At 42.0% G+C, this 19,415-nt stretch overlaps 2 protein-coding genes across 4 annotated transcripts in view; both read right to left on the minus strand.

The window, feature by feature from the left end:
• Positions 1-2,578, minus strand: part of LOC129821115 (telomere-associated protein RIF1-like) — a 33,136-nt gene extending 30,558 nt beyond the window's left edge. For 2 of the 3 annotated variants that reach the window (XM_055878424.1, XM_055878421.1), the window contains exons 1-4: positions 2,410-2,578; positions 1,277-1,409; positions 996-1,074; positions 764-860 (exon numbers count right to left, since the gene is read on the minus strand). In XM_055878424.1, the coding sequence (XP_055734399.1) occupies positions 764-860; positions 996-1,074; positions 1,277-1,389 (289 nt within the window). In that variant the 5' untranslated portion in view covers positions 1,390-1,409; positions 2,410-2,578. Of the gene's footprint in view, positions 1-763; positions 861-995; positions 1,075-1,276; positions 1,413-2,409 lie in introns of all 3 variants that reach the window. The other variant, XM_055878422.1, reaches the window with a different exon arrangement.
• A 651-nt stretch (positions 2,579-3,229) lies between these two features.
• LOC129821116 (tumor necrosis factor-inducible gene 6 protein-like) lies at positions 3,230-12,238 on the minus strand. Its single transcript, XM_055878425.1, has 6 exons — positions 12,065-12,238; positions 10,036-10,173; positions 8,625-8,786; positions 4,891-5,119; positions 4,576-4,616; positions 3,230-3,475 (listed from the first exon to the last, which is right to left on the minus strand). Exons 1-6 carry the CDS (start codon positions 12,162-12,164, stop codon positions 3,348-3,350), a joined length of 798 nt encoding a protein of 265 aa, XP_055734400.1. The 5' UTR covers positions 12,165-12,238; the 3' UTR covers positions 3,230-3,347.
• Positions 12,239-19,415: the final 7,177 nt, after the last annotated feature.

The following is a 19,415-nucleotide window of genomic DNA, read 5'->3' on the forward strand; positions in this document are numbered from 1 at the left end:
TACATTTTTGTTGTTGTCCCTGAACAGTTGTGTTTTGTATCTTCTCTCTTTATCGGTCTGTCTATCTAATACTTGTTGCATTCACTGAATTGTCATCAAAGTTACTATTTCTATCTTTCGTGGCAGGCCTGGTCTGTACTAAATCTTATTGAGAGAGTTTATCTACATTTTGAAATAGTTTGAATAATTGTTTGTATTTTTACATTGTTACAGACGTAAGAATCGTTGCCGATCAAATAGCCTACTTTGTGTGGGTTTTGAAATACTTTATAAATATTGTACTCAGTTCACATTATAGATTATTTTTCATATATGTAAATAATATTTACAATATATTATACTTAATACATTTTGAGTGAGTCATTTCATTTCATTAATCTAGGGTTTTAGTTGTGTCTTATTCTTTTTATAGTGAGTGTCATTACATAAAGTGAGACAAAATTAGTGTTATTCCTCTTGACATGAATGTGGGGTCCTATCAAAGAAGAGGTTGTGCTCTTTAAAACAAAGGCAACAAATGACAATGACAAGTTCTTTATTTTTGAGCCATGTCTGTTTGAAATGTGTGAGATAAAAAGAAAATGCTCAGTAATCTACAGCTGCATTCTTGAATTCTATTGGGGTCTAAATTAAGTCTACCTTTGGAGTACAAAGTAGTTTCAATGTACATCTGGATTACTGCTTCTTAGTCTAGGACTAGGCTTATCTGTGCCAGTTGCACTTGTCCCATGTAAACCTATGAAGTGTTCTACTTGTTCAGTACCTGAGATAGCAGAGACAACGTGGACATGAAACACACAGAACCCCAGGGCCTGCAGGGCAGCTTGGCTCAGCTCTGCATTCTGACTGGAGATATGGGTCTAAAACAACATGACAATAGCTTTACAACTGGACATTTATGACAGTATCCCTATGTTAATTAAAGTTTTTGTTTTTTTTATAAAAAAGGAAATGTACTGCTTTATAAATATTCTTCACATAAAGCAAGCACTCACCTGGAAAGTTTTACCTAAACGTGGAAAGTGCTTTACTACTGCAGAGAGGAATTGCTTTCCATCATCTCCACTGAGACGACTGAAAAGACAAATCAGACCCAGAAATTACAGTGTACATTTACGATAGAAAATTAGGCATCTTATATAGAGTTACACAAGACACAGATCTACCCCCTACCATAGCTCATTAGAGAGAATATACACCTGACGTGACCTAAGATCAGCATCTAGGGATAACAACGTCACCTTACAGGCTACGCATGTCCAACTAAAGCACCTACTTGGCAATAGTGAGGTAGGCGTCTGTCTGCTCCGGTTGTCCAGCTGTGCTATCCTCCAGAGATTCCAGCAGAGGAAGGAGACCTGAGCTGGTCGGAGGCACCATCGCCATCATCCTGGTTCTTCACTCAAACACTGCTGGGAGAGGATGTTTTTAACACTAGCTACTTTTACTCAAGAGTTAACCTACAGCCAACCTGAGGCAATCCACTATCCATCCTCCTTCCTCAGACCCTACCAGTCAGCCAGTCAGAGAGGAGAAAATAATAACACTGTTATTCATCTCTGTGTGTCTTTATGGGACAAACAATCAACCCAAAGCCACCCACATATCCATCCACCTAAAACCGTGAAATACAACATTCACCAATATCAGCAGCAGACGCTGAGAGAGGCAACACCATTACAGTCTTCTCCCTGACTCCATGAACCTTGAGCTGGGAAATACAACATTCACCAATATCAGCAGCAGACGCTGAGAGAGGCACTGTGACAATGTTCCATCTCTGCCTCAACAGGTGTTTTTGTTTAGGTTGCTAGATAACTAGAGGTAGACAGGTCATAATTGTCAGTTTATTGTATGAGTTTTGGATTCATATTTTTGATTTGGATATGTGCATGTTGTTTGACACAGTTGCTATGAGTTGAACGTGTAAGCGTGTATCCTTCCATCCTTCCATGCCCAGCCTGAGGGGTCAGGCTGGGCATCACTGCCAGAATCAAAACATCCCTGAACTGTACTTACTCTTCCATCCTTAGTTAGCTAACGTTACCCTTCTAAGTAGAGGGCATTAGTAGCTGGTCAACATAAAGGACACCTACAAGCTTAATACTAACTTTTTTTTTTTATTAGCTCAAAACTATCTGAAGTGAGCTGGTTAGCTAGGTAAGTTAGCCACAAAATTAGCTAACTGGTTTGCTACCTAGCCATCTACAAAAGAATATATATATATAATACCATAAATATACGCACATTCTCAACTTACTAAATAATTTTAATGGAAATACTGTCAAAACTAATACAGGTAGCTAACTATCTAACTTGCAATTGCCCACGAGTATTTTATTTCTAGCAAGTCACTCCCTCGGATCGCGCGAAAATACAAACAAAACACAGCCAAATGCACTTCCTCACCTTGCAATTCCTGAAAGAACACAAACGATCAAAGAAAATGATACCATGAACGCCAATAATATACTGCAAGTATACGCGATATTATCTTATTTCAGCAATAGTTTACGTATTTTCTTTCTCTCTGACTCTCCCAGTGTAGTTTCCTCTCCCCGCGAAAACGCTGGCGCGAAACTAGTACGCTGTCTGAAAATCACCTATGACCCGACGCACGGACCGCCCACTCTGAGCAGAAAACAAAATATTCTGTTTCTTGAAATGCTTTGATCGTAGTCTCAAACTGTGTCCACATTTCACATATCAGGACAGGAGGTGTTATCAGTACTTTATACACATAGCAATATATCCTAATATACTTTTCACAAAATTAAAGGTTAAAGGTTTCCCCTATATATTTCTCTTCTTGTAATATAGGATATTTCATATTTTTTTAGCATAAATGCAATACCTGCAAATGCCCTTTTTATTTTTTAAATTTTAGTCTACATTTGCAGAATAATAAAGCCTATATCCAAAGATACTGATAACTAACTCCCTATTACTCTGTGCTATATAAGCCTAATCAGGTAACTGTGGAATCGTGTGTTGCCTTTCCATTGACAATGTCCCAAATTGGTGGTGAAAATTAATTTCACTGAACATCCCAAAATTGTGCTACAACATTATTTACTGAATAACTCCATTCAAACTTTAATGATCATCCCAAACAATGATAAGGATCGGGAGGGACATGTGACATACTGAAGTACAGTAGTGACATACTCAACAAAACCCAAATCAAATAAAACATTCAACAAGTGAGGTTATACATTTAATACAGCATTTATTTGCTTTCCCTTGATGACAACAAGGATACACACATCAATTACATGAGTAAAAACGACAACATTATAAATACAATAGGAAACATTAACATAAAAAAGCATCTATTAAAGAATTTGTCAAGTGAAGTAATAGCTGGTGTCATTCTGGAAGTGGTGGAGAGAAGAGTTCACAGCAATGTACTCCAGCTGGAAGCCTCCTGCCGCTACAGAGGCATCGGACAGGAACTTTAGTGTCATCACATTCCCTGTGGGAGAGAGAAACGGGGAAAGGTGACATTTGGATACTTGCTATGTGGATTTATCAAATCAAATGTTATTTGTCACATACAAGTGTTTAGCAGATGTTATTGTGGGTGTAGAGAAATGCTTTTGTTTCTAGCTCCAACAGTGCAGTAATATCTAACAAGTAATATCTAACAATACACACAATCTAAAGTAAAGGAATGGAATTAAGAATATATAAATACTTGGACGAGCAATGTCAGAGCGGCATAGACTAAGATACAGTAGAATAGGATAGAATACATTATATACATATGAGATGAGTAATGCAAAATATCTAAACATTATTAAAGTGGCCAGTGATTTCAAGTCTAAATGGATAAATGGATATATTGCTATGTGTATAAAGTACTGATAATACCTCCTGTCCTGATATTTGAAATGTGGACATAGTTTATCTAAGCAGGGTTGGTCCTGGTCAGTCCCTGGATGGGAGACCAGATGCTGCTGGAAGTGGTGTTGGAGGGCCAGTAGGAGGCACTCTTTCCTCTGGTCTAAAAAATACCCCAATGCCCCAGGGCAGTGATTGGGGACACTGCCCTGTGTAGGGTGCCGTCTTTCGGATGGGACGTTAAACGGGTGTCCTGACTCTCTGAGGTCATTAAAGATCCCATGGCACTTATCGTAAGAGTAGGGGCGTTAACCCCGGTGTCCTGGCTAAATTCCCAATCTGGCCCTCAATCCATCATGGTCACCTAATAATCCCCAGTTTACAATTGGCTCATTCATCCCCCTCCTCTCCCCTGTAACTATTCCCCAGGTCGTTGCTGCAAATGAGAACGTGTTCTCAGTCAACTTACCTGGTAAAATAACGGTAAAATAAAAATAAATAAATAAAAAGAAAACCATTATAACTAAAAATCGATAAACAATTGATGATTAAAAAAGGGCTTTGCCTCATTCCTACAACCGCAGCACATCCGTACCAAAAAAGTTACAACACACCCCGTCTTGTGTACTTTTTGCTTTAATCCTTGCCAGAAATATACAGTGACTTCTTGATCTATAATAATGAATATTCATCATAATATGGTAATAAAATAGGAATGTGTTTGTTTCATACCTGTGCTAATTAAGTCATCTGGTAAGTAATCTCCACAGTACCTGGAAATAATAAATATATTTATTTGATCGTAGAGTAACATGTGGACAAAATGGTCATACGAAACACCACTAGAGGACAGTGGCCTATGTTATGACACTATGTTGTGTGGAAAGAGAGTCTTATGAGTCTATGTGAGTATCCATAAATTTAGTACAATGCAACTTTCTGACATCTTGGATAAGACTGTAACAACCCTGAATCAACCATACAATGTAAACTCAACAAACTAAAACTTAATGCAAAGGCACACTCAATCAAAAGCTGGATCCTCACCTTCCGGCGAAGCCAGAGACGTCGTCATAGCTGTCATAGATCTCCAGGTAGTCTGCTAGACAGGACGTGTCCTCCTCCACGTCGAACTCCAGGAAGTGCAGGCGTATCCTCTGTCCATAACGCACACGGATGTGCCAGTAGCAGATCTGCTCATCCTGGTACTCCTCTGGGTAACCAGGTGACTGGATGATCTTCTGCTGGTCTGTCAGAGTTCCTCCACACTCCTTTGCTGTGGACCATGAGAGAGGAGGAGACAGGATGAGGAAATGTTATATTAGAAATTATAGATATAGTGTAACAGATCAAATAGAAAGAACAATATAATAAAATAAACTAGATTACAGAGGACTTTCAATTAGTCACTTTCCTTAGCTGATTGTAAATAATAAAGTGAAGAGAATATTCTGCACAATGGCTGTTACTAGACTCTTAATAGTAATGCTGTAGACATAAGTTTAATAAAACTCACAGTGTTTTACATCAGTGTGTTACATGTGCTATCATCATACGCATTATGATAGATTAAAATATAGGGAAGTTCTGCTTGTGTTGTGATGTGACCACTGAATGAAGTTAGAAATGGGAAAAGAGACTTCTTTGTCATTTGAATTAAGAAAATTAAATGAGCATTTTGGATTAAATTAAATGAAAAGCTCTAGATCTCTTGGATTTGTAAAGGGAAAATTATTGTATTTATGAGCTGTTTTATGCAATTCATCGATGAAATGCGAACCATACATCCATACAGGCAATTATGGGGGAAATGAGCGGCTGTGCCCTAAATGGCCCCTATTACCTATTTTGTGCATTACTTTTGACCAGAGTGCTATGTCAAAAAGTAGTGCACTAAAAAGGAAATATGGTGCCATTTGGGACACAGATAGTATCTTAAGGCAGCTATCTCATCCAATGAGGCAACCTCTTCCATGTCGAGTACGGTCGTCACATGTGGTGCCAACTCCAAACGTGGTTATGTATCATTCTCCACCATGAAAACATCATGACAGGTCCCAATACAGCTCTTTTGTCATGATGAATTGTAAAATGAGGTATAAGTGTTATTTACAATATCTGGATAAAGGTCTTACCACATACTGTACAGTCGTGGCCAAAAGTTTTGAGAATGACACAAATATTAATTTTCACAAAGTCTGCTGCCTCAGTTTGTATGATGGCAATTTGCATATACTCCAGAATGTTATGAAGAGTGATCAGATTAATTGCAAAGTCCCTCTTTGCCATGCAAATGAACTGAATCCCCCAAAAACATTTCCACTGCATTAAATGTAAATGTAAATTTCAGCCCTGCCACAAAATGACCAGCTGACATCATGTCAGTGATTCTCTAGTTAACACGGGTGTGAGTGTTGACAAGTACACGGCTGGAGATCACTCTGTCATACTGATTGAGTTCGAATAACAGACTAGAAGCTTCAAAAGGAGGGTGGTAATTGGAATCATTGTTCTTCCTCTGTCAATCATGGTTACCTGCAAGGAAACACGTGCCGTCATCATTGCTTTGCACAAAAAGGGCTTCACAGGCAAGGATATTTTTGCCAGTAAGATTGCACCTAAATCAACCATTTATCGGATCATCAAGAACTTCAAGGAGAGCTGTTCAATTGTTGTGAAGAAGGCTTCAGAGTGCCCAAGAAAGTCCAGCAAGCGCCAGGACCGTCTCCTAAAGTTGATTTAGCTGCGGGATCGGGGCACCACAACTACAGAGCTTGCTCAGGAATGGCAGCAGGCAGGTGTGAGTGCATCTGCACCCACAGTGAGGCGAAGACTTTTGGAGGATGGCTTGGTGTCAAGGAGGGCAGCAAAGAAGTCACTTCTCTCCAGGAAAAACATCAGGGACAGACTGATATTCTGCAAAAGGTACAGGGATTGGACTGCTGAGGACTGGGGTAAAGTCATTTTCTCTGATGAATCCCCTTTCCGATTGTTTGGGGCATCCTCCGAGAGCAACTTCTCCCAACCATCCAGGAACAGCTTGGTGACAAACAATGCCTTTTCCAGCATGATGGAGCACCTTGCCATAAGGCAAAAGTGATAACTAATTGGCTGGGGGGAACAAAACATCGATATTTTGGGTCCATGGCCAGGAAACTCCCCAGACCTTAATCCTATTGAGAACTTGTGGTCAATCCTCAAGAGGCGGGTGGACAAACAAAAACCCACAAATTCTGACAAACTCCAAGCATTGATTATGCAAGAATGGGCTGCCATCAGTCAGGATGTGGCCCAGAAGTTAATTGACAGCATGCCAGGGCGGATTGCAGAGTTCTTGAAAAAGAAGGGTCAACACTGCAAATATTGACTCTTTGCATCAACTGCATGTAATTGTCAATAAAAGCCTTTGACACTTATGAAATGCTTGTAATTATACTTCAGTATTCCGTAGTAACATCTGACAAAAATATCTAAAGACACTGAAGCAGCACACTTTGTGGAAATTAATATTTGTGTCATTCTCAAAACTTTTGGCCACGACTGTAAGTCCCAAAAAGTTACAGTATAAAGACTGGGTTCTTACCACATGGCGTAAAGTATTAGATTTTCATATCATCTACAGACAAGTCAGAGCATTAAGAGTTCAGTGTGTTCCTTGTTGGATTAACACATCAACATGTTGCTTTGCCTCGTCATTCTACAATACAAAAATGTTCATCGTCTAGAGAGAAGTCCCAGTCATTGGGTATTTAGTGTTCCTGGTTGGCTTCACACCTAGAGGTGTTTCTTTGCCTCACCCATAGACTTGTGTAATTATCTGCCTCACCATTCTATAAGACTGAGACACCATTAAACAGTCCAGCCTCTGTTGGCTCTCTCCAGAAGCATATTGGCATGGATGCACCACTTTAGAGCCACTCCTGAAACCTTACCAAACCTCTTAAAAATGTCACAGGCAGTTATGCCGGGTGTTTATATTAATAATATTGCTTTTACAACCCTTTCCAGATATACTGAGATGGAATAGGAAGCTAAATATCTTTCAACAAGAAAACAATCTTCATCTCCATGTAGGAGCCCAGTCAGAGACAATCTTTATGAAATGAATTAACATTTAGTTGGCTGGTGGTGTTATTTTCCCTCCTGTCGTCCATCATGACAGCTCAAAGGCATTCAGGTCTCGCTTCATCTGCAAGGCTTTGGTGAATCATCTGGAGTGTCTACAGCTGTACGTCACCCCATCACTCATAGGCCAGACTATCTCAGTTACACTTATCACTGTTAGTACTCCAGTGTCCTGCCTTACTCATGTTGGGAGTCCTTATGGAGTCTTTATCCAAACCACAACCCCCTTGCCCATGTACAGTCATCAATGTGTCCCACTAGTACGTTAGCCTACATGTCATGGACCACAATCAACTTTACAACTCTGACCCTGTGTGTCCTTAACCTCGCCCCTTAGAAACCAATGTCTGTCTGACTCAACCACACACTCATCTCATATGGTGGAGACTCATGGTTGATTAAACTGTTAAACCAACACACCCAGGATTGCCTAAACCTCCATTTGTCATGCAAGCAGACGGGTTCAAATATGATTTGAAATCTTTCAAATACTTTGAGTGTTTTCTTTAGCCTGCCTGGAGAGTCAGGAGGGTGAAGTTTGCACTTTTAAAAATGTTCTATTGATTCCATTTGCAACAGTCAAGTTCAATCAATCACAGATCGAGAATTTGAAATGATTGGAATATAATTTGAAACCAGGTCTGTTCACTACTCACAGTTGGGGTTGTAGCAGTAGACGTCCCATCTTTCACTCTTGTTCAGCCTGTACCCGTAGTCGATGACACCAACCTTCCCAAAACCACAGTTGGCACCAGCTTTGACGATAGGGTAGCCTACACGACCTTTGTCATACCACCCAGCCGCACACACGTGAAAACCTAGGAATGAGGGACAAAGAGTTAGCCTGGTAAGAAACTGAATTTGCAAAGTTTCGGGCTAAGAGTGTCATATTGGGAAAATCATAAGAGAGCTTGGTTTCTAGAACTAGCATCCCCCTCTTAGTATCACAGATAAAACACTCTTACAGAAGATCCATGGCCATATTGGGTTACCACAAGCCATTCGTCATGCTCGTATTCTCAAAACAAAACCCTGTCTTTGGAAATGCTACGGTCCCTGTCAAAAATGTGCCTTCCACTGACTTTGCATCTGCAATTACAAGCGGACCATTGATGTGGGGATGTGGATGGGTGGTGGGTGGTGGGTGATGGGTGGTGGGTGGTGGGGGTAACGCATAATGAACTCCAATGTATCTAAAAAAAGCCTCCAGTCACAATCAGTGGACCACAGTCAGTCAGGAAATGCAGGGGAGATAAACTCAGACCTCCTAGGATAATTGGTCATGGGGCAGCTCTGCTCTAACCACAGACATACAAGTGGTGGTTTCCCAAGACAGGGCCTGGTCTGGCTACAGTTTGTCTGCCATGTTAATGTTAACATAAGCCAGCCAGGCAGGTGTTACTGTTCTTACTATACTGGGGAGACGTCTCAAGCTGGTACCAATTCACTCCCTATAACCCTTCTCCGTGACCCTAAACCTTTGATGTTTGATCTGTAAAGTGTAGGGAATATGGTGAAAACAACACCCCCCTGCAGTATACTGCTTATATACCTTTCAGATCTACAGACATCGAAGGGTTAGGGCCAAGGGGAAACGATAAGGAGCAGATTGGGACCTTGCTGAAGTCCCACAGAGCAACAGGCTGTAGTGCAGTGGCAAGACATCTTTGATTGATTTCATGGGAGAAAGGCAAGATAAACACACTTTTTCCTGGCATTGCTTGTCCAGTGAACACATGGTCGGATAATTTAAACTGTTTAATTATAAGTGCTCTTAGGCAAACTGTAAGGCGTCGTTAATCAACAGTGATAATGGCATTTTGTAAACTCAGGGCTCAGGGGCTACTCATTATTTGCCACTGCTTATTTTCAAAGACTGCATTGACATTGACAGAATCCAATTGGCAACATTATGCTGCTTCTGAGTTGTAGTCCTCCAGACTCTTTCCTTGTAAATACAGAGAAAGGGGGGGGAGACAGAGATAGAGAGAGAAAGAGAGAGCGCAGGGGGGAGAGAGAGATGGAGGACATGGACGATAGGATAGGGATAGGGAAGTTATTGTAAACCTATTTGACGAGCAGCCTCCAGTTGATCGTAAGTGGCCAGATTTCCTCCTTCGTATTTGCACACCGTCTTGGCCTCCTTATAAGTCAGCTGGTATCTCCCTTTACGCGATTCCCTGTGGTAGACTCCAGCAGCTTGCTCTGTCCAGAAAAACATACGTCCCACTCAGTCAGTCAACACTGCTATCACTATCAAAGCACTACAGATAGACAGATATGCTGCCAGTGCCTGTCTAGTGTCCCACTGCCACAACCACAAAGATACGTATCCAGGCAACAGAAAAACAAGTGGAAAATATTATGTTTAACAAGATTGGGGGAATCCTTCTCAGAGAGCTAGAACAAGCAAAGTGGCATACAGACTAAGAAGTTCATAGAGGAAGAAAAGAAACATGAAACACCCACGGTGGATAAGCCAACATCTTTCAACTCTGTAACGTGTTGTGGTTGGATAGAAAGCCTTAGGACAGACGCTAAGTGTTTGTAATCTCTTTCTTGGGAGTGGTCATACTCCTGTGCTTCCCCATGGGGGGTCCTCCTTTGAACCCGTTTTGACATCAGGCATGCATGACCTTGTAGGACTTGGAGTGCAGTCCAAGTTAGCTACGAGTCAATGTTTGCAACTACTAGTCAACCTCTTCCTCCAAGATGCCTTGTGAGGTGGTACCTCATTTTCATTATAATCCTAGAGAGTGGTGTGTCTCACTATTAGTCTAACCAAATGATATAGGGGGTTTGGGTTACAAGATATATTACTGAAAACATGCAGTTTAGTTTATGTGTTCCAGATGTGTGTAGGCCTGATGGGCAAGTCGAGCTCATTAACTCTATCAGAAGTAGCCTATACGACACATTCCGTTGAAAGTAGTTTGGGGGTGGGAAAAAAGTTTTTGCTTGTACTGCAGATGGGCTATATCGGTCTGCTAATACTATAGGACTATAAATAGGTCCAGTGCACTACTTTTGTGAGAAAAAAATATCTATATGTATTTTTGGGGGATGCTGCAGCAGCCTCAGCAGCTTTGATTCCTGCAGCTATGGGTTGGGCCAAATTCAGTCTTCAATATACTATTATTAGAAAATAATCAGACTGGTCTATAAACTGAGTGTGTCAAGGGCAGATGTAATAGGACTGGGTCTGTCTGTTTTACACAAGAAATGTGCAGTCTGATATAACATTCTGTACTATTTTTTAATTGCTATGGCCTAACAAACACTGAAAGAACAGAAGTTGGCACAACTTTCTTGTTCATGTGTGTTTTTCGTCCCTTAGACAAAATTAAGTCATGCTTTGCAAGAGGCTCATGCGTGTGTACAGTCATAAATTTGTCCGTCTCCAACTGTGACCTCTACACAAACACACATCATAGTGATATGTGCAATGTAATAACGTTACAACATAACCGTAAAAATTATGTAGACAAAGTGTTATCAGGGTTAAATGCTAAATGTTTTTAGGCAAAAAAATATATATAAATATCCTATGTTGTGCAGGATTGTGAGGTTATGTTGAAGATAAAGACCTGTTAGAGATGTGAACATATAAAGTAAAACTTTTTCTAACACATGGGAATGATAATTAGCCTAAGTTTGTAGACACATCAAAGAGGCGTCACTACAGACACGGGGTCGATCCCGGGCTGTATCACAACCGGCCGTGTTCGGGAGTCCCATAGGCGGCGCACAACTGGCCCAGCGTCGTCCGGGTTAGGGTAGGGTTTGGCCGGGGTGGGCCATTGTAAAATAAAATTTAAAAAAGAGAAACCGACGCCTCTTATAGTCCTATGTCCAAGCAACCAAAACAAAAGAAAACCACACTTTTTGAAAGATTCAGTGTCATTGTTGCTAAACGTTACATCGGAACATTCCACAACCATATTGTAAAACACTACACATAAATCTTTCAGGAGAACGTCCTACAGCAAGACAATGTTTCCAAACGCAGTTGTTGGAATGTTTAACAGTTCCAAAAGTAGCCTATCCTTGTTGGAAAAGTAATGACTCCAAGATCACAAAAGAAAGCATGATTTACCCAACCATATGGAGTTATGAAAGATTCCATTTCTGAAGCCCCACGCTTGGACTTCCTTCAAGAAGAAGCAGATGGCCCAGATGACAGCGAAGATGCGCATCCTCCTCCTGAACAGAACAGAGCTGTGCGCTGCGGGTTGATATCCTCTCGCCAGCTGCTACCGCTCGCGCTGTGCTTGCTGCTCATCTGGCGACTGGCCTTTTAAATAGACTGCCCCAGCGGAGCGCTCTGCCAAATCGAAGCGTCAAGGTAATGAGAATACGTTGCCCAACACTGAGAAGTGACCATACATAGATTTATGGGAATTTACCAGTGGGGGACCATGGCCTGTGTTGGATTTAAAAGAGTCTGTGTCAAGCATTAAGACATGATAGGTTATACAGATGTTTAATGTGTCACTGACTTTATGAGTTAAGGCATAAAGACATCCATATTCATCACAAAACAATGTGTTCATGCAAAAGAACACACTTCTTTAATCATTTTTTTAGGCCTATAGGGGACACAATGGCTAAAATGTCCCCATTGATGTTTCAGCTACCTTATCACCCTCTTTGGTCAAGTGCCACTTAACTAAAAAAATACCTGGTTGTCAGTGGCAACTGATTAATAGAGGGTAAGGTTATCTGATCTTCTGCTTTATCTTACCAAGGCTTAGACCATAAATATTCACAGATTTATTGCTGGAAGTATGTTGTTGAAGGGTGCACTTTAAAAAAGGATGTGCTACTGTATGAAAATAACATTTCCATTTATCAGGTTGCCTAGATAGGTTTCCAAAAAAGTTGATATCTAGTATCTCAGAGGTATAGGAGGCACAGAGGCCTATTTGGGGTGTGGGACTTTCTTTCATGCTAACCAGGATAATTACTGCAGATCTGATGTCAATAGATAAAATGGTAACATATATATCCTGGTATTTAAAGGCTAAAATGGTGGGTATTAGAAAATTATCTGGGAATGATCTGTCTACCAATGCTGCTTAGAAAGGCATTTATATACGGTCTAAGAACCTTTCCCTTCAACCATCAAGATGAATCTTTCTATTGGTTGGTATGTTAACACTAACATATAAATAATATCAGGCCAGTATTTTCCAGACCAGAGAACTTTGAACACTGCTGGCTAAGAATGAGGCCGTTTGACAAGGTTGTTCAAGACTACTATGATATTCAAGTGTGGGTTATGCTATGATATTCTTTGGGTTATTCTGACATTCTGCAATTGACCAATTTTTCAGTATTCAGCAATCTCAGCATAATCTGAGTTTGAACTTGTTGGAGTCAGCGCTGAAGGCAATGATGATTCTTCTGAACTGGTTCCAGACAAGTTACAAGAAATGAGCTGAACCTTCTCAATTCCCCCAAGTGTCTCTTCCATTTACACCCACACATGGAAACTCTGGCTCAGACACAGTAATTGCCATATTGGATACTGTCGAAATTTTAAAGGACTTTGATCATCGTTATATATAACATACAGAACCATTAACCACAATTACTCACAGCTTAGGCAATAAAGTTGAATGGTAAATGATCTGCCCTGTTTACATTTTTCATTGAATTGTGTGTTTTGTAACAGTTTGCCTTCAAAATTGAAAGGATCAGTACTGGTATGTGTTATCCTCAAACACAGAATCTCAGAGATAACATGTCATTAAAGTGTTGTAATTACATGATTATTATAAGATAAAATTAATTTGACACAAAAAAAAAACTTTAGGTCTTAGTTTCCAGCTGTTTTCAACAGGCAGAAATCCTACTAAGGTTGGTCTCTATGCGGTATGAAACTGAGGAGCTGGTCTCGCTTTGCCAGACATCACACTGTATACTCTTTAGAGACTGAGAGGCTTGAGAAGACACTTAAACACCTGGGGGTGGGGCTACTAGAGAGTCAACTCTGACCCCAGTTGAGGGATTTGGATCCTTTGGTACAAGTAGGGCGGTGGTAAGGGCATGGTAGGTTGTCTGACCACTGCTGTACTCAATGGTGTAAAGTACTTAAGTAAAAATACTTTAAAGTACTAATGAAGTCTGTTTTTGGGGTATCTCTACTTTACTATTTATACTTTTGACAACTTTTACTTTCACTCCACTACATTCCTAAAGAAAATAATGTACTTTTTACTCCATACATTTTTCCTGACACCCAAAAGTACTTGCTACATTTTGAATGCTTAGAAGGACATGAAACTGGTACAATTCACACACTTATCAAGAGAACATGGTCATCCCTACTGCCTCTGATCTGGTGGATTCACTAAACACAAATGCTTGATTTGTAAATTATGTCTGAGTGTTGGAGTGTGCCCATGGCTATCTGTAAATTTAAAAAACAAGAAAATCATGTTGTCTGGTTTTCTTAATATAAAGAATATGAAATTATTTATATATTTACATATACTTTTGACACTTAAACCAAATACTTTTAGACCTTTACTCAAGTAGAATTTTGCTTGGTGATTTTGAATTTTACTTGAGTCATTTTCTATCAAGGTATCTTTACTTAAGTATGATAATTGGGTACTTTTTCCACCACTGACTGTACTACAATTTACCCCTGTGCTTGCCCTCACTATACTTTCCCACAGTCCCTAATGTCCTTTAAATCTCAGTATTTTAACCGTGTTAAAACTATATCCACCCTCCATTCCTACAAATACACACACAAGGACAGCTTTTTAAATACTTGTTAATTCTCTGATTCTCCCATTCTCTCATTCTCTCACTATGTCATCTTGTGCTACTTTGGGTCATAAGACAAATGCAGTGTCTCATGTATATCTGCAGTATGTGGTAAACAGATTATGTAACTGTATTATAATTATAGCCTCCCACACGGTCTGGTAATTGGGTGTGTGTGACAATTATACTGTACAATATTTACATCTCACTACATGTCAAACACATTCTAGGCTTGACACATTCTAGGTTCTTTTCACCATCCGGACTCCCTCTGGCAGGGCCCGTGCGGCCATTGTGTACTATAGCCCAGTAAAGCCATGACAACATGAAACACAGGAGGTCGGGTGTAGAAGAGAGAGGGATAAGGGAGTCTTTGTTTGCAGGCTGCTTTTACTGTGTTGCAGCTCCATGACTTAACATCCTGCCGTCGTTGCGTGCCAAACTGGTGGTGGTGCGCTGTCTCTCTCTTTCACATTTTCTCTGTTGGTTCACAACACACAGTCTGCAGCTTGACACATACCTGGATTCAAATAGTATTTGTTTTCTTTCAAATACTTTGAATGTTTGATTCAGCCTGCTAGAATGCCTGGTGGGAGTATTCAATTGTTTCCATTGTGCCAGTAAAGCTGAATCTAGCGCATCTTAAGTATTTGAATGAAAACAAATATTATTTGAACCCAGGACCGAAGACCATATGGCATGCGGACAGTGAGTCAAACATACAGAATCCTTTCTCTATAGTATATTATTAATCCACCAGGCCAAGGCCGGTCCCTCTGTGTTTGCCATCCCGGATGAGAACATGGGGGATACTGTAGCTAAAGACTCATCTGCCATAGTGTGGTTTTTCCAAGAGAGGAATTCAACAGAAAGTCAGCAGCAACTTGTCTTTTGACAGATTAAATTCCTTTTAACACATGTATAATAATATACATTTTTTTAAGATCCTGGGTTGTATGATGCAAATTCATGTGCAAAAATGTAACACAGGGCAATGGGTGCACATGTGCTTTCCCTCAAACTTGTCAGAGGTTTATTTTCTCCAGACCATCTGTAACACTGCCAGTGGCAGACGTTTAGAGTTGATGTCCGTGCACCCGCAAAAATCTAATTAGCATAATAAAAGAATCCCCATAAAAATCTGTCAGTTTAAGCTATCTCAATCCACTATATCGTACCTCTGCATCTGCGGTGAAAGGTGACAGAGCTAGAGCCGTGTTTTGTCATAAAATAGTCTGTAGCGTCCGAATGGTTGGGCCTACAAATGATTATTCTATTGCTCTACGTTTTGCTCTACAACCCCCACAAGCTTCTTGGGTCTGAAGTCGATAACCTGATCTGTCACAGGTCAGGTTTTCTCCCTTGAGTGTGCTACTTGAGGTTGCCACTGGAGAGCACCCTTTGGTTACTTCTAGTATCCAAGCAGCAATCAGACATTTGTTTCAATTGGCAAAGCTTCACCCAGGAGATGAGGGTTTTTGATCACCCCATCAGTGGCGGGAATGCTGCTCAAACACTCATTGTGCTTCGGCAGTGCAGCCGGAGCGTAGCTGATTACGCTGTTGACTTTTGGACGCTCATCGCTGAGAGTGGTTGGAATATAGAGACACTTCAATCAGTCTTTCTGAACAGACTCCGCGAGGCCCTCAAGTACGAACTAGCTTCCCGGGACAACCCTGACACTCTGGAGGAGATTATCATTCTGGCCATCTGGATTGACAACCGGCTTCAAGGGGTTCCGAGTTGGTTCGAGTGTTTTGTGCCTCATTGAAGGAGTCGATTCTTCATTTGTTCCACTGCCGTATGCTGGGCCAACTTGTCCTGTACCCCGTCAGGGTTCTTAATTTGGCTATGGTTCTCCTTCATATCCTCCGAGAGGAGGGCTGTATTCTCTCTCAGGTCCAGAGACTGCAGCAATGAACAGTTATATTGAGGAGGCGCTATGAGAGGAAAGGAACTATGATGTTGGCAATCAGGAGCTTATTGTGGTCAAACTGGCTTTGGAGGAGTGGCGGCACTGGTTGGAGGGCTCGGAACATCCCTTTACGATTTGGACTGACTACAAGAACCTGGCCTACATCCAGGAGGCTAAACGCCTCAACCCCCGACTCGGTTCAGATTCACCTTATCTTACCGTCCGGGGTCTAAGAACGTGAAGCCGGATGCCCTTTCTCGCCAGTTCCCCAGCTTCAGTGAGGATCGCCCGCTTGAACCCATCATCCCCAGGTCGCTCATCCTCGCGCCGGTGTCCTGGGCTATAGAGACTGTAATGAGGGAGGCACAAGGTAGGGAGGCAGTTCCAGACGGCTGTCCACCTAACATACTTTTTGTTCCTCTTGGGGCACGGTCCAAGGTAAATCAGTGGCATCACTCATCGCGTCTCACCTCACACCCGGGAGGGCAGCGAACGCTAGAGTTTTTGAGGAGGTGGTTTTGGTTGCCCTCGGTGGAGGCGGACACTCGGATCTTTGTGGCTGCCTGTCCGACATGTGCCTGGAACAAGACTCCTCGTCAGCAACCTCTGGGGCTTCTTCATCCACTGCCAACACATTCTCAACCCTGGTACCATCTCTCTATGGATTTCATCATGGGCCTTCCATCCTCAGAGGGACACACAGTCATTCTGGTCATTGTGGACCGCTTTTCCAAGGCGGCACATTTCATTCCGCTGCCTCAGCTTCCATCTGCCTGTGAGACTGCTCAGCTAGTCATTCAGCATGTTTTCCGCCTTCACGGACTTCCTCTGGACATAGTCTCTGACCGGGGCCCCCAGTTTGCCTCCAGATTTTGGAGGGCATTCTGTACTCTTCTGGGGTCATCAGCCAGTCTGTCCTCAGGTTATCACCCTCAGTCCAATGGTCAAACTGAGTGGGTGAACCAGGATCTGGAGACCGCCTACGATGCTGTGTGTCCGCCAACCCCGCCACTTGGAGTCAGCACCTTCCCTGGGAGGAGTATACACACAACTCTCCAGTGTTCCTCCACTGGCTTGTCACCATTCCAGGTGTTGTACGGTTACCAGCCCCCCCCTGTTTCCAGATCAGGAGATTGAAGTGATGGTTCCGTCCGCTCAACGCCTCATCTCTCATTGCCGCCGGACCTGGAAGAGGGCTCGGTCAGCGCTCCTGAGGTCCTCAGCTTAGGTTCAATGACAGGCCAACCGTCATTGCCGCCCGAGTCCCCTCCTGCGTCCAGGACAGATGGTCTGGTTGTTTACTAGGGATCTGCCTCTATCTGCCTCTGGAATCTAGGAAGTTGGCTCCCCTATACGTTGGGCCATTCACGGTTCTACAGTGCTTTAATCCAGTGGCCTATCGCCTTCGTCTTCCCTGGTCCATGAGGGTTCATCACACCTTCCACATCTCCAAACTCAAGCCTGTGGTGTTCTGTCCTCTGGTTCCGGCCACTCGGCCTCCACCTCCGTCTTGCATGATTGCAGGACAGCCAGCCTACATTGTGCAACGTAACCTCTCCAGTCGTCAGTTCCGGTGAGGGACACAGTATCTCGTGGACTGGGAAGGTTACAGGCCTGAGGAACGTTCTTGGGTTCCGGCCCGGCACATTCTGGACCCCGGACTCATTCAGGACTGTCACAGGTCAGGTTTTCTCCTTTGAGTGTACTACCTGAGGTTGCCACTGGAGAGCACCCTTGGGTTACTTCTAGTATCCAGGTGACCTTGATTGGGCTTATTGGGATCACCTGCTGGATGACTATTTAGGTTCTTCTGTGGACTGGGCCAGTTGCTCAGGTCTCATGATTTGTTTAGTGTTCTCGTGTTCCCTTGCGTTGTTGTTTTGCTTTGAAGACCTTAAGTAAATACTCTAAAATAACATAAAATTGCCTAGAAGGCCAGCATCCTGGAATCGCCTCTTCAATGTTGACGTTGAGACTGGTGTTTTGCGGGTACTACTTAATGAAGCTGCCAGTTTAGGACTTGTGAGGCATCTGTTCGTAAAAGTAGACACTCTAATGTACTTGTCCTCTTGCTCAGCTGTGCACCGGAGCCTCACACTCCTCTTTCTATTCTGGTTAGAGCCTGTTTGCGCTGTTCTGTGAAGGGAGTAGTACACAGCGTTGTACGAGATCTTCAGTTTCTTGGCAATTTCTCACATGGAATAGCCTTCATTTCTCAGAACAAGAATAGACTAACGAGTTTCAGAAGAAAGTCCTTTGTTTCTGGCCATTTTGAGCCTGTAATCAAACCCACAAATGCTGATGCTCCAGATACTCAACTAGTCTAATGAAGGCCAGTTTTAATTGCTTCTTTAATCAGTTTTCAGCTGTGCTATCATAATTGCAAAAGGGTTTTCTGATGATCAATTAGCCTTTTTAAAATGATAAACTTGGATTAGTTAACACAACGTGCCATTGGAACACAGGAGTGATGGTTGCTGATAATGGGCCTCTACGCCTATGTAGATATTCCATTACAAATCAGCTGTTTCCAGGTACAATAGTCGTTTACAACATTAACAATGTCTACACTGTATTTCTGATGAATTTGATGTTATTTTAATGAACAAAAACAATGACATTTCTAAGTGACCCCAAACCTTTGAACGGTAGTGTACATGTCGGTTGTTTTGCTCCGGGACGACCACAGACCTCACAAAACTAATCTGAAGGTCCCCAGGTACCAGTTAAAAAAAAGTTTGGAAGTATATAT

This window comes from Salvelinus fontinalis, chromosome 23 (assembly GCF_029448725.1).
Source record: "Salvelinus fontinalis isolate EN_2023a chromosome 23, ASM2944872v1, whole genome shotgun sequence".
Classification (NCBI taxonomy): Eukaryota; Metazoa; Chordata; class Actinopteri; order Salmoniformes; family Salmonidae; genus Salvelinus; species Salvelinus fontinalis.